Source organism: Ursus americanus, chromosome 27 (assembly GCF_024610735.1).
Source record: "Ursus americanus isolate L20-20 chromosome 27, mUrsAme1.1.p, whole genome shotgun sequence".
Lineage (NCBI taxonomy): Eukaryota > Metazoa > Chordata > Mammalia > Carnivora > Ursidae > Ursus > Ursus americanus.
The window spans coordinates 30,124,738-30,150,676 of record NC_142153.1 but is presented as its reverse complement, the minus strand read 5'-3'; the positions used below and the strand labels follow the sequence as shown (position 1 = coordinate 30,150,676).

At 49.7% G+C, this 25,939-nt stretch overlaps 1 protein-coding gene across 1 annotated transcript in view; it reads left to right on the top strand.

Moving 5' to 3' along the window:
- DLGAP2 (DLG associated protein 2) overlaps window positions 1-25,939 on the top strand; it is a 114,875-nt gene that overhangs the window by 61,522 nt on the left and 27,414 nt on the right. Inside the window, exon 5 of the mRNA XM_087856483.1 lies at window positions 25,472-25,821. Within this exon, the coding sequence (XP_087712609.1) occupies window positions 25,472-25,821 (350 nt within the window). The remainder of the gene's footprint in view (window positions 1-25,471; window positions 25,822-25,939) is intronic.

The window sequence follows — 25,939 nt, the reverse complement described above, 5'->3', positions numbered from 1 at the left end:
CAGTTTGCTTGCATTCTTATGGAAAACCACATCCACCCCTTTGAAAATTTACCACCTAAACTGAGTATCAGTGCACGAGAGCTCACTGCTCTGTGCTGTTTATGTAACACAATGAATATACATAGCCTGGAGAAACCATAAAACATCGCAGCAATAAACGCTCCCCGGGCTTGGTACAAAGGCCAAGCAGAGAAACTCAGAAACCAGCCGCGCTGAGGAGCGAGGTCCCTGCTCCTGGCAGATGGGGAAGCGGCCGGCACGTCGGAGCAGGGAAGGGACCAGTCTGAGGAAACAGCGAGGATGTTGCCGGGCGAACAAGCATGGGACCGGAGTGGGGGGTGGGATGGGAAGCTCAGGAAGGGGGTCTCACTGCCACATCAGCAACAGAAAGCCTGGAGGAAAATGTGTGGTGGGAGAGCCTGGAGATGGGAGAGGGTGACCTGCATTCAGGCCTCATCCCGGGATTCCAGCCCTTCAAGACGGCAGGCTTGTTAACGTTCTCTCAGTGTTCAAAAGAAGCAGTCGCTATGAATAACTTATCCAGGAAGCCTAGAGATTAGTTTTCAAGGGCATGTGGGTCCTCGGCCATCTTTTTGTGTGGCTCTGTGGCACCCATGTGGGGGATTGGTGACATGTCTTGACAGTGAAGCCTTGGGGTGTTCAGAAGAAGCCCACTGGACCATGGGTGCTGTGTTCCCACTGCATGGCTCCCTGGCAGTGGAGACGGCGGAGCCACGAATGTGCTCAGTGGACATGGGCAGGGCTGTGACTGTTACCGAGGCATCACCACGGCGGGCTTTGTGGGCGGCGGGGCTGAGCCTCTGGCCCTCCTCCCACGTGGCCCAGCTCTCAGGAAGTCCCTGACTCCCCTCAGCAGAGTCATGCACCACCTCTCCCGCTCTGCCCTTTGTGGAAAATGACCAGATTAAAAACTTAGGGAAGTAGCAAGCTTTACAACCGTTGCATTTTAAAAAACACACTTTCAGAGATCTTTGCTGATACCTTCGCCAATATTTGTTGAATGTCTCTTATGAGCAAGTGACAATTAAGCACTTTCATGATCTTCGGAAAGGCTTTGAAACAATAATTACCTAGTAGAAAATGACTTTATTGTGTTTAGAGCTTTCATTATGGAGAGAATAAAAAGAAAACTGTTTTCATAGAGATAATGCGAGAACCAGTGCAGAACTTAGACTAAAATTCTAATTTATGTACGTATCATTTTCCCAAGTACATTGTTGTGCTCCCAAGATGTATGCACCAGATAAATCACAAAGCATGCTTCTATTCAGCATTTCTCCTGGATCTTGGCCTGGTTACGGAGTCACGATTCCCTCCAGGCTGAGGGCATGGGGGTCGTGCCCCGGTCAGGGAAGGGTCTGAGAACTAGATTAACAGAAGAAACAAAAACCGCTAGGGGAGATTTCTAGCACAAAATGCCTTTTGAAGAAAGGGGAGTGCAGAGGACGTGCTCATTCTTCCGTTTCCTGCTTTACCCCAAGCGTTCCGCGGATTTATCATCCTTCTCTCCGTAGAATTGGGAGGGCCTGCAACAATTGTCAATTTAATAAGATTGAGAAAAATACCTAAGAAATGAAAAGCCCCTATCTGAAAAAACACACAAGAATGAAGGTAGAGGGGAGAAACTGTCCAACTACACAGGATGTAAATACCCACTGACCTTCCAGTTGGACTCAGGGCTTCCTGTCAGGGAGGCAAAATGGGACGTCAATCATTTTGTACCAACCTGTTCAGAAGACCGTACCCCAACGTTCACTTCTAATAGCTATCCTCAGTGGGTAGGTGTGTACGTGTGTGTGAAGAGAGAGGGATTATTTCGACAAATTGGTTTTCTTTTATGGTTCTACAACTATCTCTTGAAAATAATTCCAAAAAAACACTATTTTCAAATTAATTCACAGCAATTACTTGGAAGCCTAAGATTTATTTAAATGTTTCTTTTTGCATACTTGAAAAGTAGAAGTTGGTGTAATTAGGTTGTCTCCCCTTGAACAAATGCAAACATGTAATTTTAATATGCACCTAGTAATAATGACGTATCCAGGAGACACATGGAAGGCTTTCTGTTTTAAACACCGACAGGTCGAGCTGCCGGCGTGTGTTGCTTGTTTGGAGGGGACGGGGGGCGGGGGGTCAGCTGAGCTTAACCCTGAAGGGCACGTGGAGACTGGGCCAGAACAGTCTCCTGCACAGCTGGGCAGGGAGCTGCCGTGGGGCCCGCACGCACGCTCGCGGGGCGACCCCCACCACGGACGTCCGTCCTGCACTGTGTCTTCCGTTAGGAGAACCACTGCGTACTGATTAGTGTCCTCTCCTTCAGTGGAGTGGTTTTGAAAACCTCTAACTTCCATTTCACACACGGGTTCTTTCTCGTCTGTGAAATGATTTATCAGAGAGATTTACTTGTCTAAATATGCATTTCAGCCGATCTTTCTAGGGAGAGAATGTTATTGATACTGTGGAGAAAATGCTATAAAATTAGATTATAATGATTTTTCTCTGGGTCAAAAGTTTTTTCAACAAATGTCACAACTGATTCTAGAAGTCATTAAAACAAAGGGAAAATCCATACAAAACATGACAGAGGAAACAACCATAAATTTGTTTTTATTTCATTGTTTATAGTTCAATAGTAACTTGTCCCTCAGGGGTACATCATAATTCCAGTTTCCAGGAGCGCCTCGGGCCTCTAGGTTTCGACTGCCCTCCAGAGCCCCCGGGCACGACTCGGTCCATTTCCGTCCCCGCACCCCCTTCGCTGACTCTGGGATGACATCGGGCCCCCGCTCACCCCAGGGATGGCTCCCATCTCCAAATCCTGAACCTAATCTCACTTGCAAAGTGCCTTCTGCCATGAAAGGTGACACAGCGTCCAGAGATGAGAATGTGAGCAGCTGGGGTGTGGGCATTCTTCTGTCTACCATCATAGGATCGTTACGTAGTTACAATAGTGAAGACTGTAGTAAAGACTGGCTGAGTGCCTGGAGGAAGGGATGCAGGGATGAGGTCTTCTCGGACACCGAGCCTGGAGTAGATGTCCATGTCCTCTGGGTCCAACAGAAGCATGGGGAACCCATCGCCCTGCTGGGCATGTGAAGCTGTCCTTGTCATGAACCCAAACCCCTCCAGCTGACAGGAAACCAAACCCCGTGGAGACTGCCGGACAGGGGTCTGGTGAGAAGCCCTCAGCTGTGGCAAGGTGACGTGGAGGCTCTCCTCTCCGCTCCCCCAGGATCAGACAGACTTCCTGCCAAAGGCAGGTCTCTGACCGCGTGGCCACAGGAATCTGTGGCATCTGAAGTTCAGGGGCAAGCACTGTGCACGAGGACGTTCGCCTCCTTTATGAGGCCGACTGCGGCACTAAGCCCTTTGGAGGTCAGACAGTGTCTCTGCAGAGTCTTACTGGGGCTTCTGCTTTGCGTGTGGACTTGCGTTTCGGAAGAAGTCAAGATACGCAGGCTGGACATTGAAAAGGTGGACGTCATCTGTGTGATGGGAATTGCCTGATTTCCGTGGGCAACAGAGAATCATCTATCACTGTATCCACGTTGTGCTCTTGACCTTCCGGATAAACAAGTGAAAGACAGCCTCCGCCCTCAGGCCCGGGGAGGGAAACTGTGCAGACATTTAGCTGAACACAGAGGAGGGGCCCTACCTTTACCGGCAGGTAGTGCTGGAGCCTGAGATTGCAACGTGCCCTCTCCTCCTAGAGCACCTGTGTTCAAGCAATCCTCGCCCCCCCCCAGAAACACGCCCCCGTGCACTTAACTGGGTGGGACCCCAGAGTAAAAGACCCCCAGTCGTGGGCTCTATGTCTGTTCCATCACCGAACTTGTCAAAGTGCTGAGTCTCAGTAGGACGGAGACGAGACCCCCAGCCCCCAGCCTCACAGTCCAGGATCCCTACACTTTATGACTGTGTGCGGCTGACCCTACCCCCCATCTCCTACTTGAGATATGGGCGTGACTGGAGGACGTGGGTTCTCGGCGGCTCAGTCGGAGACACACACAGGAAATTCTGGCCCATCATTGTGGGAGAAGCTAGTGACTGTCGCTGGTCACTTAGGCGCCTGTAATCTAAATAACCAGTGAGTAAACAAATAAACCCACGCCTGCATGCCTAAATGAGTCGATGAATCAGTGAATCATTCCAGCAGACCGCGAGGTACCGCAGAGGCCCCCCAAACGTGGACGTCGCCTCCCACGCCCCGGCGACCAGCCCATGCCTTCCACCGCTCACCCAATGCACGCCCGTGGCATGCCCCCTGGACCTCTGCTCAGCCTTCCGACTGGCCCCCCGGCTGGACTTCTCATCCTGTCTTCACCCCACCCTCCACACTCCTCTGATTTTCTTTCCAAAAATATAGCCCCCCCCCAAATAAATAGAATGGAGTTAAATATAATTAAAAATATAGCCCGGCCCCAATATGTTCTCCTGGCACCCTCTCTCAGTTTCCTGTTACCAGTGAGCAAAGGCTCCGTCCCCTGCAAGGATGATAACCCTGGGTGACCTGACCCAAGCTCGCCCCCCAGCTGCCCTGAGAGCCCATACTCGTGCCCACTCTCTGGAGACCCTCTCATTGCTTTTGCATATGCCCTGAGCAGCCCAGAATTCGCTTTCCTGCGTTTCTGTATGTAATTTTTAGCTATGCCTTAAGCTGCAACTCAGAAATCATTTCTTCTAGGAAGGCTTCTGTGATTCCTTCTTCTTCTAATCAGTTTAGGTGCCAACGTAAATTCATTAGTCCTGGGGCTCCTGGGTGGCTCAGTCAGTGAAGCCTCTGCCTTCCACTCAGGTCATGATCTCAGGGTCCTGGGATCGAGCCCCACATCTACTCAGTGGGAGTCTGCTTCTCCTTCTCCCTCCACTCCCCCTACTTGTGCTTTCTCTCTCTGTGCCAAATAAATAAAATCTTTGAAAAAAATAATTCATTAGTCCCTACTCCCTGATCAGACAAGTTTCAATAGAAAAAATTATTTATTAAAACAAATCCTAATTTTCATTTCTTTTAAAGATGTACAGATATTAGATGCCCAGAAAATGAGGCTACAGTTAGATTTACTATTTCATGTATTTACATTGTCTTTATATATGTTTTGAAAGCATTGATATTATGCCTTTTAGTCCTTATGTGTTAGTTTAAAAAGTATTACATTAAAACAAGTTATTTAAATTCATATTATTGTAAAATATCCTGAGAACATTGAAAAGAAAATACTTTTGCTCTCTCAGGAAAAAAAAAAATCCTGTAACAATGCTTTTAAATCAGATCACCCAAAGTGAGTTTTTAGTTTTCTTTCTTTACAGTGATATAAACTCACATTGGTGGGGCGCCTGGGTGGCTCAGTCATTAAGCATCTGCCTTTGGCTCCGGTCATGATCCCAGGGTCCTGGGATCCAGCCCCGCATTAGGCATCTTGCTCAGCAGAGTCTGCTTCTCCCTCTGCCCCTCCTGCCGCTCATTCTCTCTGTTTTTCTTTCTCTCAAATAAATAAATAAAAATCTTTAAAAAAAAAAAAAAAACCTCACATTGGAAATGAGAGGAATGTGACCATAAAGTCCTGTATATATGTTTCAGTTTATTGATTATCCAGACTTAATCATTTCACATACGTCATCTTTAAAATGCACTTAAAAATTATAATTCATTTGTTACTTTTGTAACTTCAAATTTTCATTCTTTGCTTCTGGGTTCCAAGATACACTTAAGACAATTTAATATGACAATTTTGGACTTACACAAAAATGGTTTCTAGTTAGCAATTTCTAGATTCTGGAGAATTAGCCTTTTATAAGAATTATCCTTTGAAGCATGGCACATAAGTGGAAGAGAATTAGACTTCTTGCTACCCACACGTCCTTCCCGTTGTGTTGGAAGTGGCCGGTGGGCTTCTGCTCTCGCTGGCCGTGGAGGACGAAAGCATTGTCATCCTGAGGAATGTTGGAAAATCTCATCTGGGATGGTTGACTTTGTGTGTCAGCCTGACTGGGCCAGATATTTAGTCAAATACTATTCTGGGTGTTTCTGCGAGCATTTGGTTTCTTTCTGCTGAGTGAACATTTGAATCCGTAGGACTGAGAAAGCAGACTGCCCTCCCTCATCTGGGTGGTCCATGTCCAATCAGTTGAGGGCCTGACTAGAACACAAAGCTGACCCTCCCATGGGTAGGAGGGAATTCATCCTACCTGACTCTTCAAATTGGGAAATCAGCATTTTGCTGCCCGGGAACTTCCCCGTGGGGAAGCATGGCTGCGGCTCAGACCCAGGCAGCAGACTTCTTACCTCCCATAGCCCGCACCCTCCCCTAGGCCGTGGACATCAGAAAGGAAAATCCAGACTGACTGCCCCCACCGGGGCCTGAGATCGAGTCCCGGCCACCAGGACACGTGCCATGGGAGAGGGACGGGTCCACCGGGCCTGTCAGAAGTGAATGGAGCCAGAAGGCAGACGACACTCTGGAAACTCAGTTTTGGAAAGGAGAACCACGGTGAGCCTGAAAAAGCCCCACAGAGAAGGGAAGGAGAAGTTAGACTTCAGAGGTGACCCAGAAGTGATCAGCAGCAGGGGACCCGCGACTCAGCAGTCACACAGCCCGAGGGCTTGGCGCTCATCCCAGCGTGGGCTGTCAGGGCCGCCGCGGAGATCTGCGGGGTTAGAGCTCGTGGCTCCAGGTATAAGGCTCTCGCAGATGCGTCCACAGCTCACGCCCTACAGGAAACTGTAATGAGGAAAGCAGACAATCTCTCGGCAGAGGTCACCTGCTCTGGAACTGAGGTCCCAACCTGAAGTCCAGGGGTCCCTAATATATTCAAGAGTCAGGACTGCATGAATGCTGATGGGTTAAAAAGTGGATCTTTATTTTTACTAACTTCTAACTGTAAGAATTCCTTCGGTTACGGATGCAGGCCACGGAGCGCATTAACAGTGGCAGCGTCTGTGACGCCATCAAGTACGGAACTCAAGACAGCGACGGCCACTCGGCTCTTGACACTGTTTCAGAACATCCCCGAAGTGCATCAGGCTTGGAAACGACAGTAGTTATTAGTCCTGCTGTCGGACCTTATCGTTTGCAGCATTAATACACACATCTGTGTCACAAAAATGTTTAACATTTTGATAACCATAGTTCAATGTAAGTTTTTTAATCGTCTGTATTTTATTTTTTATGGTTAAAACATTATTTTGAGGAGGAAGTTGTAGGCTCCACCAAACTGCTGAGGGGTCCATAGTGCACGGGAAGGGTTAGGAACACACGCTTCCCGCCGGCAGGCATCATAATGAGATTTCTCTGCCTATAACAACGAGGTCAGGTACATGCAGTGTTCGGTATCTCACAGATAATCAATATCAGAAGCTATTTTAGTTTTTACTTGTGTATTGTCTTCCTCTACTGGAATGTGAGGGCCTTGAGAACAGGCACCTGCTAGGAGCAGTCAAACATGCGATCAGAAACATCCAGAACAACGTCCACACTTAGAAGGGGCTTGAATTCATCACATGTGAATCACCTTACGTGTCTTGTGGCTGGAAGGACTTGTAGGAAGGACAGGATTGTGCTCCTGGACTAGCTTTATTCATGGCTGGGGACACACAACAGCAGGGTAACGTTGTGTCTCCAAACTGGTCTCCAACGGTATGTCTCCAAAGGGTTGGGCACTGCCGGTCCCACAGAACATACCTCATTCCCGGGTCTCAGGTTACCAGCAGTGTGGCAACAAGGATGTGGTATGGGGAAGCCCACGGCTTGCTCATGGTGGCGGTCCTTCGTGGCGAACTGGTCACAGAGGCGTCTCCAGCTACATGACCAGTCTGAACCCACCAGCTCCAATGAAACCAGCTGGAAACCACAAACACCATGATTATTACCAAACAGCACTGGTGCTGACAGGCTGGGACGTCCCGCATGAAGCAGTCACAAACCTGAAGTGACAGGACATCATTTATCTTGAGATAATATACTTCATAGGATCGACCGAAGGTCATGACCGTGCTCAGGGCGCTCGGGGGTACACTCCAGATGAATTTAGGTTCCCCGATTGCTTCATCTACCCTGACGTGGCACAGGACTCCATAAATATTTGCTGAACGCGTGAATAATTGACTTGAGAATCTATGGTTTATAAAATATTTAAATCCATTTACATGAACAGTTTGCACTGACTTAATATTTTAAATTCAATATTTAAACTCCACCTGCGCTTGGCTACTACCCAGTTGGGCTTTTCTTCTTTTCGATTTCTCTGTGGGCAGTCCCAGTTCACGAGCACCCACTGCTTTCTTTAGACGTCCCACAGGACACCTGATCCGACCATCTACAACATGGACCTGCGAGACAGAATACAGTAGTTTAGTTTCTTAAATCAATTCCATCCCAGTTCTGAGCGCCTCACCCTCCTGCCACCAGAAGACTCAGCCTCAGTCATTTTGAGGTGAGCCCAGAGCTTGGCAATGCCAGCACCCCACATGGCAGCAAGGCCCCCGGAAACCTGACGCCAGCTGCCCAAGATCTCCACATCCCTTTTGCAGGGCCCCCCGGGTCTCCTGGCCTCATGGGGGCCTCATCAGGGCTGCAGCTCCCCGAGGCCCACAGACCCCTGTCCCTGGCTCCCACCGCTGTCCTCTTCAAGCTCTGCTCTCATCCCGCCGCACCTGGACCCCCGGGCACTCTCTCTGTCGAGTTCAGGCTGTCACAAAGGTCCAGCCAACGTTACCCTGAAGTTGACTTCCCCCAACGAAACCTTCAAGAAGGGGAACCCCAGAGCTGGCTTGCGATTGGAAGGACTGTAGGAAAAAAACGTGCAAGTAACACCCTAATGACTTAACCTGCAGTGTGGACCTGGTGCGGAGGTCTACCCGGGTTGTCGTTGTCATTCCTCGGGCGACGTCTGTGTACGCTTCTGAGAAGAGGCTCTCCGTGGTCCACTAAGTACAGAATCATTGCCTGTGGCCCTTCACAGTTGACTTCTCATTCTCTTCATAGGTAAGGAAACTGCATTTCTCTAAAATTCAAGACAGCCAAAGTGAAACACACGTATCTCAAAACTATTTCTGTAAGTGAAGAATAAATTCCACTACTACCTTCCTTCTGCCTTCACGAAGATACCAGAGCTACTCAAAACTCAGACTTTCAGTGAGTTGCTATTGATTGTTTATTTTCAGGAGCAGGATTAAGCTACTGGGAGTGAGTTTGGCCATTAAATGGTCCCGCGTTTGGAGAAAAAGGTTGAGTGAGGTTGATTACTCGGAGCTTAATCTTTCAACTACTGTTCAGACACCAAAAATGATACACATACACACACACTCACACACATACACACACACACACACACACACACACTCAATCACGGTGAGCTGGTTTGTGGTTTAGGGACGTGGACTATGAGATTCGTATGTCTGCTGATACTTTCACATGACAGACAGGTGGCAGTAACACGTGGTAAGGAAATCGTTATGCAGAATGTAGAAAACATGTATTATTCATATGTGTAAAGCATTCCTCTTTAAAATATATCGTTGGATGGGCTTTATTTCACCCTAACACAGCCATTAAGATGCTGCATTTTTTGAACATAAGAAATGAAAGGAAAGGCTGGAAAATCTCAGTGGATTGATCACGGGTCGTATTTATCCCTCTGTTGATCTGTTTGTTATTTTTCGGATGCCAGGGAGGAAAGAGATAAGGAGGCGTGAAACGACAGATCGTATCAGATGTTATCGTGAGTATAAGTAGGATACGTAAGGAGAAGATTGATTAGCTGAAGCAACAGAAAGCTCATCGTTGGTGGAGGCGACCGCTGGTCCGCTGAGCTCCCGGGAGGTGACCCTGCAAGCTCACACTTCTGGTTCTTTAAACTGTCTCCTTCCGTAATAGAAGCCGGGCGTTTTCTTATCAGTGTACTGGTTTGTGGTCGGTCATTCATTTGCGTCCATTTGGATCAATCATATGCCATCAACCGAATCCAATCCACAAATACCTCTTTCGTGCCTAACACCTGTAAAATAGCGGAGAGCTGCTTCATACAAGGAGAGGGAGCAGAACGCGAAATAGGTTTAGGAGCTCCAGACGCATGTGCAGATCGATAAATAATAATCATGTTCAAAACTTCTCTACCAAGACTTGCTAGTCAATGTTTAATCCCTTCTCGAAATTAGTATTAACGTTCTTACAAAATGTCCTATGGTTTGTAAAGTGGTCAGCGTTCTCTTCTGAATACTTGCAGCATGAGCTTAGGTCCTTGATCTTAACTGGGAGGACACAGGAGCTCGTTCCCACATGTTCCTTCGTGCAGACCGGGATTTAATTGTCTCTGTGAGGGGATTTCTGAAAGACAGACCTGGCAAATGGTACTAAAAAAAGATGAATTTCTTTGGCATGTGGGGCTACTCAAGGAGCAGGTACTGTGTGCTTTTCAAGAGATACTCGGTGGGTCCCCATCTGCATTTCTTGGGTTTGGAGGACAGAGCGTGGAGCCGAGTCCCTGAGATGCTGGGGCAAGTGCGGAGAGCTGAACTCACCCGGGAGTCTCCAGCATCCAGAGCCAGACAGTCTGCACGCAGCATAATCTCGGGATCACATGTTGAGTATTTTGGGGACCAGTGCTAACAAGGAAAGCCGTTCGGTGTCTCAGGCGTTCAGCACGAGGTCTGTGTTCTGGGATACGGAGGTCAGCAGACCCTGCAAACACTCTGACCCCATCTCTTCCCTCCCCGACATCTCTCTCCGGAAGAGCCAGGGTGCACCAGAGGAGCCCAGGACACGAGCGTGCGGCCGAGACTCCTGGAGCCCATTACACTCCCGTGACGTGTCTTCACAGGCAGCTCTCAAGCCAGAACAAACAAGTGCGGCCACGTCAGTGGTCCCAGAAAAGTCACGAGGGCACAGAATCATTGGTGCTGTAAGAACAGCAGCTTTCAGCCCGGCTCAAGGACTGGAATGGAGCACCCAGCTCCCTGGGCCACCCGTCAGGCCTCCAGCCCCTCCCCAGAGCAGTGAAGCCCTGGGTGTAGACTTGGAGACCCCAGCTGGGACACTTCCCCAGAAGGTGGAGGCAGCAGGAGCCACTGCGTGTGGCAGGGGCCACATGGTTCCTCCTGAAAATGGTCTGCCAAGGTCACAGCTCTCCCGCCTGCGGTCCTGGCCTCCCGCGACCCCGCAGGTAGCTCTGTTGTCCCTATTCACTGGGAACACGGGCACAGCCCGGGGCGGGGGGGGGGGGGGCGCGGCGGATAGCCTTCCCCTGCGAGGTGCACAATACGGAGAGATCCCTGACTAGCTATGGGAGAGCTTGTGTTTCCTGCGTGGTTAGCTCCTAAGCTAGTGTGGCGTGGCGTTTCCAGGGGGCTGATGCGGAGCTCGGCTCCTCCCCAAAGATGCCCTCCCTACGGGGCCGGAGCGCCGGTGGGGCTCATTTCGTCCAGCCCCAAATGCCTACTAATGCTCCCCCTCTTCTTATGAGAACTAAGTTGGTCTTGTTTCTAGCTTTACATTCATTAACGGGCAGGTGTGGCATTTAGAGATGTTGCTGCTTCTGTTTGGTGTTTTTAATAATTGGACTCACCTAGTGCTGATGGAATATTAGACCACACGCTGCATTTAGGCAGAAATGTGGGCTGGGTTTTAGACACACAGTGGTGCTTTTCAAACACTTTAATGAAGTTGTGCTTGGAGTCTGTCTTGAGTCCATCATGTCTATCCCCCTTAGAACACGATGTATATATATTTTTTAATGTTTATTTATTTGAGAGGCAGAGCGCACAAGCAGGAGGAGCGGCAGAGGCAGAGGGAGAAGCAGACTCCCCACTGAGCAGGGAGCTCAATGTAGGACTCGGTCCCGGGATCATGACCTGAGCTGAAGGCAGATGCTTCACTGACTGAGCTGCCCAGGTGCCCCCATAACGTATATTTTAATAACTGGTTTGGTTTGGTGTGCCGCCCGCACCCTGGCTAGGCACAGGCACCGGGGAGGCAGGGGCAGGAGAACAGGTTTTTCTGTGACGTTCAGGATACCTAGCATGGCACAGGTGAGGCGCACACATCAGGACACACCTGTCACTGCACCAACCCTGCCCAGGGTCCCTTGCAGAACATCTCTGGGTTCACCACGCAACTGGCATCACTGCTTCTCTAGCTCCAGAACTCAGGGTCAGAGTATTTTCTTTAATGAAGGATATCGTCAGAACACAGCAGTGGGAGCTGGCCAGCAGACCAGAGTGTTGTGAGCAGTTTCCGAAGAGCACGGTGACTTCCCGCCTCGGCACGATTGCATTCTCCTGGCTTGTTCTTGTCTCCAGGCCATATCCCAGATGACTCATCAGGCACTTGTCCTCCATGTGCCCTTCGCCAGGGGCCCATGGAGGATGCGCTGCCCTGCACAGGATGGAGGGCTGCCCTAAGCCCTTCTCTGGGGTGTCCTCCAGAGCATGGGTACCGTGGGGGATTTGGAGCAGACGTGTCATTGACTAGGACAGAGCAGGAGCTCACAGACAACCTCATGCTTGCATTGTCCGTGTTTCTTGTCTGTGAGGTTGTCAGGAGCAGGGATCCTCCTGCAGAGGCCCCCCACCCCCCCGGCTCCTGCTGGTGCTGCCGGGACAGACCCCACCACTACCCTTCAGCTCCCGGAGCACCACCAGCTCTCCGGCCACACGCATCGCTCCTGCTCTTCTCATGACACCGCTACTGCTCATCGATTCCAGCGGGCTCGGGAGGTTCGCAGAGAAGCCTCCGGCCAGGGAGCTCCGATTCATGGCACAACTGACATCAGCCATCGGACCACTCACAGCAGGCACAACGCTTGGCCCTGGTGTCAGGATCGACGACCATTAACCGTCAGTCAGCTTGAGGTCATGGCGGTGCCATCCCTACCATGGGGGTGGGGCCTTGCAACTTCCTTATCGAACTATGCGGAGAAGTAGGCGGGTCTAGGAGGCGATCGTTGGACGCTGAGCATTGGGAAGGGTAAATAAGTCAGCAGGTAGGTACCGTTTTTACCCTTGCAATTAGCATTTGCCATATTGACTTACTAACTTTTTTGTGGAAGATCATTTTCTTTTCCGTGAACAAAAAGTCGTGTCTGCGGATACATTAACTCACATAGACCATTGGCCACACATTCCCTGTGTGCCACGTGTGAAAATCTATGTGAAAATCCATGATTTCACCGCCAAACAAAACACCGTCTGAGAATTTCGCCCTCTCCCCAAATTTTGATAATAAACATGTAATTCTGGTATGATTTTAATATAGACTTCATTCACCATTAAATGTCCCAAGTGAAACTGAATACACACACGTTTTCTTTGGAAAATTCAAGCTCTTATTATGTAATGCGAGTTTTAAATATTTAAAGCGAAGACAGAAAGCGTCTTGAGCAGTGAAACAGCTGTCATCACTTTATTTTACCGTCTCCAAGATGCTAAATACCGGTTAGACTATAATTTCTTGCTAATTAACACATTCGAAATAGATGTCTTTGCTGCCGACCCATCCACTCTGCCCCAGAACTTGGATAGCCCACTTCGGTTTCTGTAACTTGAGGGAAACCGTTGTGTGCGTGGCTGTGGGATGTGGCTTCTGTGTCCTGCTTGATTTACACTTATGTTTTGAGACTAACATTAATTTCAGTGTCAAAATGGCTTTCATCTTTTATATGGACTCTTTCGCCTTTGAAGTTTGGTTTCTCCAACATCCAGGCTCTCATTTCGACACTCACGGACTTGTTCACTGTAATTCCTTTTATGCTATTATCTTTGAAGCTCTAATTAACAGAGGGCAGCGAGTTTAAGTGTGGCTCTTACTTTCAAATAGTGATGTTTGCCGTTTGAAATACACTTCACCTTGATTACGTATTTGTGCTCTGTACGATGGAATGCTAATTTTTAAATTTCCTTTTGGGCTTGTGAATGCCTTGTAAGGATTGCATTCAGAAACGGGGTCCAGACCGCCAGGTGTGGATGGACCACTAGGCATGTATTTAAAGTATCCCTGTGTTGGCATTTGAGATGACTCCACACCGTGGAACAACGTAGATGGGCCAGCGCTTAGTTTCATCTCATTCAAGCTAGTGGATCTCAAATCAAGTGTGTTCCTCCAGATTCTCCCTCCTAGATTTGTTAACCCAACACTCTGAAGACCTAATGCCAAGTCCCAATGACCAGCTTGGTTTGCTTTATGTCGTCTATGGAACAGATGGGTGCATACGTACTCCATGACGGTGCAGGGCGGGAATGTTCTAGCCCAGGGCCGTCCAGTGAGGCAGACGCTCTCTAGTCGCGCTGTCCGCACGGGGACCAGTAGCCGCGCAGGACCGTCAGACCCTGGAAACTCAGCTGGTGTTATGCAGGAGCTGATTTTTAGTTAATGTTTAGATATTGAGATATTTGAGAAGTTAGGTCATTTAAATGGGGTTGGTGGCTGTGCGGTTGACCACGGCAGCCTTTCTCATGCGGTCGAGGGAGGCCAGGAAGTGCCTGGTGTCAGCACCCAGCCACTGCCTGTTTCCAGCTGACAGCCCTTTAGACCCAGGGCTCTGGGCAGTCCCTTCTGAAAGGGTTTCCAAATGAGCTCAACCCCACGTGTATCTGGGAAAGTACTCTTTTTATACGCCTCTAGATAGGAAAAACTAATCCACCTGAGACAGTTTCCTTTAGGCCTCACTACTTTTATTCAATGCAAATTTTACAGAAATCTTCCAAAAATGGATTCTATGCATGGCTCCTTCCATCTTAAATCATGTAATTAACCTTTTCTCAATGGCACAAAGGCGTATGTTGGCACCAAATACACTCAAGAAAGCCCTTTACTGAGCGGCTTCCTTCCCTGAACCCCAGGGATTTGGGGGTGACTTTCACCAACTGCTCTGATCTCTGGGACACAAGCAAAACCCAAACTAAGGTGGTAATTGGATTAGAAGGCACAGGTGTCTCTCTCCCTGTAATTAGGAAGCCACCAGCGATTTCCATCGTGTTTTACACACAGTAAAATAAATGCATGATGGGCTTTTAAAACCAAAAGTTCATCCCTGAACTCAATTTAAAAAAAATAAAACGGTCTTCAGACACCTTAAGATATTAAGTTAAATAATCATTTCATTTTTATTTCAAAATTTTTATTTGATCGCTTATATTTAAATAAACCTTATGTGATTGTTTAGAAACCTTTCTCTGTTGGCAGGGAATTCAGTAGCATTATATTGCTAAATTAAATTTTCAATTTCCAGTTGTATTTACGGTTTGCTTGATATGCATATAGAAAATGACATAACAATGCCTGTAATTAATAAGTATTAGCTCTGGTGAGTATATTCTAATTGTGTATTCCATACACAGAATTAAGACAATTATTATCTCCAAACTATCCAGCTGATTAATTGAATATTTTTCATGAATATGTTAAATGATTTCTTTAATTGTTTATTTTAGTTCTTGACAGCAAATTAACATGATCAAATGATCATTTTAAATTCTCTCTTAACTATAGTTCCAAGCTTCTAACTGTAACGAGCCATTTAGGAATACACAATTCTACCCCACAAGATCATAGCTACCAACAAATATTTGTCACAAGACCAGACTGATGAATGAGTGAAAACACTGATTTGCATCAGTTTTTCAAAAATTCTGTCTCAATATTATTTTATTTACCTTAAATAGTTTATGTACTGCAGTTTTGATTTACTGAAGGCTGACAGCTGATACTTAATTTTTAAATTATAAAATTCAAAAGCATTCAGTTAACCAGGAATGTGAATGTGATTTATTGTTCTGCTATAAATGTCCCATTCAAAAGCCCACGGAGGACCATATCATATGGACATAGGACCCCTCTAAGAGACAGTCGGTATGTTCAACATGTATATTAAGTGCCTTTCCCATGCCTTAAAATACAAATCCCGTCTTGACTCTTACACTAACATGTGAGAATAAGTCTGGTATCTGGGTGCCTAGAAGTTTTTATGTGTATTTCTAAATCTGTTTCTATAACTTACATAGTATTTCTTATTCTTAAAACAGTAAGTATCATTTATTTCTATTAAATCTGTATGTTGGATTTATGGTGGGACCATTGCAAAGGGAAACACATGGACAAGTGATAAGTATTTTCAGGGGCTTAAAAATGTGTCGTTCCCCCCCCCCCCCCGCCTCCCCGTGCATGTGTCTCCCTCAGTGGAAATGTGGGTTGCTCAGATCCCAAGGGTGGGAAATCCTCCAACATTCCACCAGAACTTTCCCTGGGGCCTTAGCTAGCCATCCCGGCTGTCTCGAGGAACCTAATGCCCTGGACGGCCACCCCAGGGGGCACTCCCCTTGAGCAGGTCCCACAGCACGGTAGACGCCATGACACTGGCTGATCACGCAAACGCCAGCCGCGAGGCTGCAGGGATCCCAAGTGTTCTGTGCACTGTGAGACTGAGGACACTGCCAACCGGCTTCTACGTCCTAGGATTTCCGGAAGATCAGATGCAGTGATCCATGTCCAAAATAATACAGTGTTCGCACTTAGTAAGTGGTCATCAACTGTTAGCTATTTCCAAGAAAACTTTGTATAAATAGACATCTTTATCATATTTGTTCAAGGGCTTTTTTCCATTCGCGTTCAAGCACCAAGAGAACACTTCTGACGTGAGCTGGCCGTGTCTGGGTCTCTCAGCCGGCAGCGGCACCTGCTGTCCCTGCCGCAGGACCACAAATCATGTGCTAACAGAGCGACAGCGTCCTCTCCCTCTCTCCAGATGGCTGGCCAGTGCTGAGAGGGGGCGGGTCTTAAACAACACTGTTATTCAGCTAAAACAGAGAAGAGAAAAATTTCCCGTGCGAAGTTTTACTATTTAGGATGTAAAACTTGGGTGGTCTGCCAGAGGGCTGATTGGCTAGAGGGAAGAAGTCACTTGCTGTCCTTCCTGTCCCTCTGATTCCATAGTCTGTAAAGCAGAAATGTGGGTGCTCAGATATTCTCCGGGTCCCTTCTGAACTTCCTGTGAACCAAGGAAATATCTCATTAGATGAGTAAGCAAATATTAGAAGGCCTTTTCCCCAAAAATGGTTTCACTGTTTTCTATCATGTAAGGAATTGAGAGAGAATTGCAATTAATTTCCTCTTACTCGGTCTCAACCCCATCAGCTAACAGCCCTTCAAACAGTTCACATCATGGAGTGGGAGTACATTCTACAGTTTCTCCTGCCAGATGTATTTCATTTTTTATTTTTATTTTTTAGAAAACTTGAAGCTGATCACATTAAGAGGAAATCTTGCTGAAATGATAAATGGTTCTCTCACTTACCTTTGCAATGGGCAAGGAGGAATAAAATCAGATCCAACCATGAGAAATCAGACTGAGCTCAGTACAGGGTCAGGGAAAGACGGAGAGAATCATTATAACCAACAACTGGAGAGGGGCTGATGTCCCAGTCATGCCACCTCGTCCTGGCTGACCTTAGGAAGATGTTTAAACCCATTTAAACCTGTCTTCTCATCTGGGAAATGGAAATACACATGCCATGTACCCGGCAAGATTGTCTGCAGCTTAGGTAGGGAATAAAGTGTGAAGTGTTCCGCGTGGGGCTGCCGCAGACCCTGTGCCACCCAGTGGTGGCTATGTGTGCGCACGCAGTCGGAGAGAACCGTAGACAGACCTCATAAACATGCATGTCGTGACTGGGTCCCGGTGAGGGGCGCCGCCCAGTCCGCGGTTGCCGGGAGCATGTGTTACTTCTGCTGAGGACAGACGCAGGGGTGGTTTTACGTGGCCAACACCGTAGTGGCCGCCCTTACTGAGCGCTTGCCTCTGCCCGTCCCTTTCTGGGCTTTATCTCCCATCCCCGTGACAAGAGACAAAGAGATATCTCGAGTATGTCCCTTTTATAGGTGAGCAGACTGAGGCTGAGAGAATTTGTCCAATATCCCAGTTACCTCATTTTAGGTCAGAAGCAAGGAAGAGTCCGTTCAACTCTAGCAGAACCAGAATGGAAATGCAGAGAATTTCCCTTTTCTAGAAATTTTCAGCCACAGTGCGTTTAGGCTATCCAACCAGGAGCATCCGTGTCCTGGAAGGTGCACTGTATTCATGCGTCAAGATATTGAGCTGCTAAAGTGTATCAGAGCATGGGTATGAACATTAAAGCACATTTTTTTCCCCATTTGGGGGAAGAAAGAGCAGTAGAATGTCCATTTGGTATTTTCCCCAGAAAGTAAATAATGTGAAGAAAACTCTGACACTTAAAAGGAAACAAGACGGTATCCCTAGAAAACTATTATAATCGGTCAATTTATCCCCTGAATGAGAGCCTCCAGACCACTAGGGGAGAATTAGTCAACCTTAGAGTATCTTCTAAAGGAGCCCAATTTTCTCGGTAATTCCTGACCCACTGATTCCGAATCCCCTTCCACGGGGCGCTGTGTCCCGTATCGACCACAGTGAGTCCACGCGGAGTAACGGACCAGCTGCGTCCTCCCCCACATCGCCTGCTCTGTCTGGTCTCCAAGACTCAGCCCGAGCCTGTCTCCTCGGACAGCCTCCCGTTCACCCCTGGGTCCTTCTCTCCCGGGCTTTTGTGAGGCTCGGATGCAGACTTTGGTCCTCCCGCCCTTCACTTCAATTTGATTATGAGCAATTGGATGGAGCCAGTGTCTTAGGCTCAAGATGAATGTTTACTGGAACCAGCGAATCTTACAGTATGATGGCAACAAAGATGAGGCACGTGGAAGAAATGCAAGGTCTCTGCAGCCCCTTCAGGGGCAGCTTTTGGGGTGTCCCTCATTACGGCAGTTACAACAATGCCTCCAGTTGACTGTTGTTACGAAATTTCCTCCATGGTTTGGCAGGGGAAATTAATGATTACGTTACAGGCAGTTAATTTCTTTAAGCAATAGGAAAGGCATCTATTTGGACATACTTCCTACAGTGTTTAGTAGGAGACCGGAGCAGCCCGGATAAACACTTCGGTATTGGGGCTTCACTGACCTGCAGAAGAACATCGCTCTTCCAGACAAGCTCTGACTGTATCTTCTACCGAGGCTGATCAGCGGCTTCTCTGAGCCACCCAGAAACTGGCTCCCCATTTTCTGCTCTGGACAAACCATGCTGATGGCATCAAACCACGCTTCCACTTCAGTGATTATTAAACAGTCTGCCTGGCACGCGGACGCAGCATGAAGACGGTATCAACTCTCCCTCGCCTCCCTGGACAAAGTCCCTCCCCTGCACCCTCTCGGCTTGAGGGAAGTCAGTTGTCCTTGATGCATGCTGAGAATTGCCCAGTTTTAATCAATTTCTCAGGAAAGTATGTTGTCCTGCTGCATTTTTACAAAGAAGTCAATTTAAGAATTCATATCATCACCCTGTAGCAAATGCACTGGAAGATGGGATACTAGATTTCCTGTGATCATGGAGATAAATTTTAACACTCTGCAATTTTGTTTGTATGTGCAAGATACCCGTTCGGGAAGTTTGGTTGTACTGAATACACTCAGGAGATTTACCGTTGTGCACGGGGGTGAGGGGAAATGTCTGCGGACGGTGAAGGAGTGACCCAGCTGGAATGGGAGTCCAGGAAGATCTGTCTGCTCGGCCTGCCCTTGAGGTGTCCCGGTCCTTGAGGACATACACGCCGTCCTTCCCTGCTGACTGGACACAGCGAGAGGACGCGGCCAGTTTGGTATTTTCGTGAGCACCTTTCGACTCATCTCCACAGGGCGAAGAGCAATACGACCGTGTTAAGGCAGATGTGACTTCTTAATCTCTGTTCCCGTATTTCTTGGCTGCCCTTCATTGTCCCCCTGCCACTGCTAAGACGTGGCGTCTCTTCACAAGCAGTGTTTCTCTGACACGGAGCTACGCGTGCGGTGTGCGTGCCACGCGGAGGGTGCCGGGCCGCCGTGCTTCCCTGCTACAGGCTCGCCAGCGTCCGAAGATGCTCATCAGAGATGAGACTGTCCTTGCAGGAAAGGAACGATGCCCAGCGGGTTAGCCTCCGCGCGGCTGTGTGAAGTCCTCCCTCAGCGAGGTTTCGTTGTGTCCTTATCTGGTCAATCCCCTTATTCGTGTGTCTGTGTCACACTTAGTACGCTGATACATCAGCCTGTATCAAGGAACTGATCGCGAAGTAGAATTAAGAAGAGCTGAGTAAGAAGCAAGTTTTTCAGTGGGCCACCCCTGTCAAGGAGAGACAAATACAGTCTGGACAGTAAGCCTCGTGCTCATTAGGAAGAAGAGGGAATCGTCAAAGCCGACAACCAAACAGGAGGAAATGACAAGTTGTTACGGAATGATCTACCCACATACGTGTCCCTTCGTCTCACAGAGGAGCCAAGGAGTCCCACCCAGAGGGATGAAGTGATTCGCCGGACCTGAGTTTCCAGCCTCAGCGCTATGACCTTCTGAGCTGGGTAGCTCCTCATGGGGGGGGGGGGGCTGTGTACTGGACGGGGTTTGGCAGCTCCTCTGGTCTTTTCCTACCAGATGCCAGGGGCACCCTCCCCCTCCGGTTGTGACAGCAGCAAGAATGTCCTCCAGACCCTGCCAAGGGCCCCCTGAGAGAGTCAGAAGACAAGATCACCCCAGCTGAGCACCACTGGCTAACCCACGGACGTATCTAATGTGAGGGTCTGAGAGTCCCCGAATCAGAATCCCCAGGGCGGGGGCTCCTTGCTCACGGCGCAGCTGGGGTCCATGTGGAGCGCTGCCAGGCGGCTGTCACCGAACACACGAATGACAGATGGGAATGAGAACAGGGCTTGACTCCTGCCTCCTGCATGTTTCTGCTGCCCCTCAGTTCCACTCAGACCCACAGACAAGCCGGGCCCTCTCTGCAGCCCTGCCTGGGTCCGTTAATGCCCCTGGTCCAGGTCCGGCTGGGTGTCGGGGTGGAGTGCTCTCGCTAATGCAGGACGGCATACTTTCTCGGGGAGTCTCGCTGGCCTCCAGAGCGAGCTGTGAGGTGTCAGAGCTCAGAGCAAGCATCAGCTGCTCGGACCTCATCGCTGGGCTCCCCACAGGCTTTCTCCATGAGCCTGGGCTCTCAGTAGCCCTGATGGAGTCCGATCTGAGCTGCAGGCCAACAGCGGCCTCAGTTAGAAGATGACTTAGCCCAGTGGAGGCAGCTGATGAAACTGCCGGTCCAGCTGCTCCTGACTCCGCTTCCTCTGGGAGCAGGCTCCTGCCCTGAGTGCTGGTGCATCGACTTCTGCTTTGTTGTGCTGCCCACTCAGACCTCTGTCCCTTTCCACTTGTGCTGAAACCCTGGCCCGGGGCTCCTTTTTGGAGCCCTTCTCCCAGATGCTGCCCACTGATTGACCTCAGACTCCGTGCTTCTTGGGCAGGCGGAGGCTTGCCTGCTCTCCTTCTTCCTCACGTCTGCCCGCGATGCTTGAACTTCCTGCTTCTCCCTCTGGTCTCTGCGGTCGTGTGATGCGCCGTCCTCGTCCCCAGCGCACCGGGTTTCAGGCGAGGCTTCTCTCCTGAGGCTCCTGACCCTCATTTCTCCTCCTGAGTCAGCGGAGTCAAACACAGTTGGAGAATAGGAAAAGCCAAAGCACCGTGCCAACTCTGGATACTTCCAGTCTCCGAAAAAGTTCTAGAGATTCTGCATCTCACGGCTTAACTCTTTCCAGATGTTCAAAATGATTTCCAACCAAAACTCGCTGTACCCTGGAGTCTTACTCCTATCAGAGCCCAGCAATGTTTCCCCTTTGTGCACCTGTACAGTGTGTTTAAATTAAGCTTACAGATGGCATCAGTTATTTTATTTTATGTTACTATTTGAGAAGCACAAACCTATTGGTATATTTCTTCCGTGGCCAAAAATAAGCTTTTTGAAGAACGTGGGTTTTCTGTGGTTTGCATTTTACTTTTTTCCAGCAGTTCCCCTGTTGTGAAATTGCGTGGCCCCTGGTGATTGGGGTAGAGTCCCCATGGAACCTTGGCCATGTCATAAAGCTGCGGGATTTTTCCATAAGCTCATCCAGCCCTAGAGGCGTGCCAAGCCCTGCACTGGGCATTGAGGGAACACACATCTCCCCAGTATGAAAGAGAACAGAGTCTGGTAAATACCACTTTCCCCAAAGAAATGTTGCCATGGATGATGGCACGGGGCCGGATGGAGGAAGGGGACATTTCCTGGGCCTGAGAGTCAGGGCAGACATAAGGAAGACCTCTCCGATCAGACACTTGAGGAGATGAAGGGAAGGAGGCAAGGGCTTGAGGGGGCACCATGTGGGGGCTCCACAGTGTGTCTGTGGGAGCGTCCGTGTGGCAGCTGGGTGTGGGTGGGCCAGAGGAGTGATAGGCTGGAGAGGATGGTGACAAATGAGGCCAGCCACAGCCAAGAAGAGGAACGACAGGGCACTCGGAACTTGGCACGGCAGGAGCAAAGCAGGGGAACAGACCAGACACCATTCATCGACGTCATCGATTGAGCTCGGACAGGATTGGCTTGGGACCCAGGAAGATCCTATCCCATCTGCAAGATGGCCCCAACGGGCGGCCTTGCACGAGAAGGGCCGTAGAGAGAGCTGAGTTCGGAGCCTGAGAGCTGGGCTGCAGAGGGGAAGTGACACGTCCACGCATCAGGAGCTGCCACTCCAGAGAGAGTGTGGGTGGTCAGGACAAGTGGGAATAATTCACTGGCAGATTTGAAGGTATAGGAAGGGGCTGTGTCACAGATTTTGGAGAAATAAAATGAAGTCATCCAACAGTAGAGGTAGGAGAAACAATTTTCAAGAAAGAAATGGGGTTTAATATAGTCACAAGCTTGGGGACTTGAAAATGGGCCTTTGAATTCAGTCCTTGGAGGCCCCTAGAGCAGTGAGGGACAGCAGGCAAAGTGTGCAGGGGGGTGGGGGCGTGAATGCGGTACAGGTGAGCAAGGTGGGGATGGTACAAGTGGGGGAGGTGGGGACGGTGCCTGTACCCAGGGATCTGCCCCTGACCAACTGTTGCAGGAGCCTCTGAAGAGAGGACCAGCTAGTGGGGGGATGACCCGCCAAGGCAGGCAAGCACCTGCACACAAGATTCGGCCGAGGCCACTGTCCCTCCCTGAAGGCAGAGCTGGATATCAGTTATAAGGCACGATGACTGTGGGGTGGCAGGGCTCTAAACACCAGGTCAAAGTGGGAGCCCTGCTGTGGGCCAGGCCAGAGCCGGGGTGCGGGAGGAAGGGGCCTCCTCGCAGCTCTGATGTTGGGCAGAGCACACTGTGGGCCTGTGGGCACACTTCCGCAGATTTTTCCAGCAGCAGTGCCACAGTGTTCCATTCCATACTGAACGGACACCCACCTGATGTGCGGTGAGTCCCATTAAGACCTTCCTGTGGATCCCTACAGATCCGGAACCGAGCTTAGCAGGGTCCCTGAGGCTGGGCTTAAGAGGCGGGTGATGAGTAGGGAAGGAGGTAGAGTCCAGCAGAGCAAGGGGTCGGGTGGCTTCCGAAATTCAGTGCAAGGAAAGGTGTGGGAGCCAGAGAGAAGAACAGGTGAGTGCAGGTGAGTGCAGGTGGCAGGAGTGAGTGTCTCAGAGGCAAAGAGATCCAAGCTCTGCAAGGTGCACAGGTGAGCACATTTGTGATTCCCCAAAATCAGATGGAGACAAAGGCCTTCTTACTCCAACCCAACTAGTTCAGCCGCTGTGACAGCAAGGGCAGGACTGCTCAAGGACGAGGATGTCCAGCCACTCTGGCAAAGACAGGGATCCAGGCAGAAGCGATGTGGTTGGAGTATGGTGCCCAGGACACAAGATGAGGGGGAGATCCTGGGGAGGAGAGCGGTGCCCCGCAGAGGAGAGAAGGCCAGCGAGCCTTTGCTGCGGGAGCCCAGCAGCCTCTGCCCGGGAAGCCTAACACAGACACTTAAAAGGTTGGTAGGTGTCTGAGCTTGGGAACCGTACTATACACATCTCTGAATCTCTGAATCTCCTAGAAGAATGCCTCGAATATAGTCCATGTTCAGTAATTTTCCTCTAGAGGTTGATCAACATTAGGAGGACAAATCCTTAAAGTATAAAAGGTGATTTCCGATGTTCCTCTCGTGCAGTTTGAAGCCTGCACTTCCAGTAACTGTCCTCCGTCTGTTTTCCACACTCGTGAGTCTTTCCAATGCATTCTTTTAAAAATGTGTCCATGGCGTAAATTTTCATGTGCAACTTTTATGCCTTCAAACTCAGATCATCCTGACAGGACAAACTCATTTTGTTTTGTCACTTGCCAATTTTTATTCGGAATGACATTTGAGGTTTTATTTATAAAGAGAACCCATTCACACAGACTACACAGTCATTGGGGGTGATTGCAGGAAATAGTTAAGCGCACTGAAATCCCCAGGGAACAGAAGAGCGGAAAGGACGTGCTCCCATGGGCCGCAGCAGGACCTGATTCTGGACAGCTTCTGAAATTCATGGGGGAAACCCGCTCAGTCTGTCCTCCCAGACGAGGCCGAGCCCTCCCCAGGAGAGGCGCTGTGTACGTGTGGTCGTGCACACAGCAGCCCTCGCACGCCTGTGGGCCGTGTGGGTGCGTTGGCGCTGGGTCATGGGGATGGCGTCTGTTTCAGAAGCACTTGGGTGAGTTCTTCTGTTCCAGATAAAGAAAAATCATTAGCTAACGGAAAACACATTCCTGTCGAAATGGAGTCATTCACCTCGGTGGAAAAATAAGTAACACCCTGAGCCTGGCAAATGTGTCTAATGAATTTGGGGTGGCCTTTAAAGAGACACTTAATAGGACTTTGTGTCCAGAGGCATGTTTTGTCCCTCAGTGTGTTGACTGCAGCCGGGGAGTGGGTGCAGGGTGGGAGGCTGGCTACGAGCAAGTGGAAGGTGAAGGAGGTCTGGACGGTGTGCGTGTGGAGACCCAGGGTCCCTTCTCAACCACCGTCTACGCTTTAGACCCAGGAAGCATGTCCGTATAGGGAGCAAACGGTCTTCTCACATTCTATATGTTTCCATTAGAAAAATAATACCTACTCAACATAAGCATTTTTGGAACATGCAGAGAAGCAGAAGAGAGAACAGCCACCCTGTTGTCCCTCGATGATGAGCTGATGAACAGAGTTCTGTGCATCTAACCTTTTATTCATACGTGGTTTTTCCTTATGAATATATTCCACCTTCACCTGCATATGGTTGAGTAGGTCCTGCTTTTCACCGCAGTGTGACGAAATGAGCATGTCCTGTGAGGCTCCCCTGCGTGCAATGATGTCGCGCCTGCTGTCGGTCCTGCTGTGTCAGAAGTTACTCGGTGTGGCCACTGTTGCTGCATTGGAGGAGGGGGGGTTATAATTTCCCAGTACTGTAAGTGTATCTGTGTGGGCCATCTCTGAGCACAGAGATCCCCCAGAGTTTGCATTATCTTCTCAGGCCACACATTCGGAAAAGGCTCGTGGGTCATGGGGAGTGAAGGGTGGAGCAGGGTCCCAGGGAGGGGAGGATGTTTCTGCTGATCCCACGCTGATTTTCCTTACAGCTGTCTCCTATGCGAATTACAAGAAAACGCCACCGCCCGTCCCCCCGCGCACCACCTCCAAGCCCCTGATCTCGGTGACGGCGCAGAGCAGCACCGAGTCCACGCAGGACGCCTACCAGGACAGCCGCGCCCAGCGGGTGTCCCCGTGGCCCCAGGACGGCCGCAGCCTCTACAACTCCACGGACAGTCTGGACAGCAACAAGGCCATGAGCCTTGCCCTGGAGACGGCCGCAGCCCAGCGCCTCACCTCCGAAGGCCAGAGCAGCTCCACGCGGACCAGCGACAAGGCCGTCCTGGTGTCCAAGGCCGAGGACTTCCTCAAGAGCCGGCGCTCCTCCATCGGGATCCAGGTAGCCTCTCTGCGCCGCGTGGCACTGCCGCCTGCTCCGTGGCTCCGCAGATAGCATAGACTGAGGTGCCGAGACCTCGCGGCCCTGGGTCCTTAGCAGGGAGCCTAGCCTCCAAGGG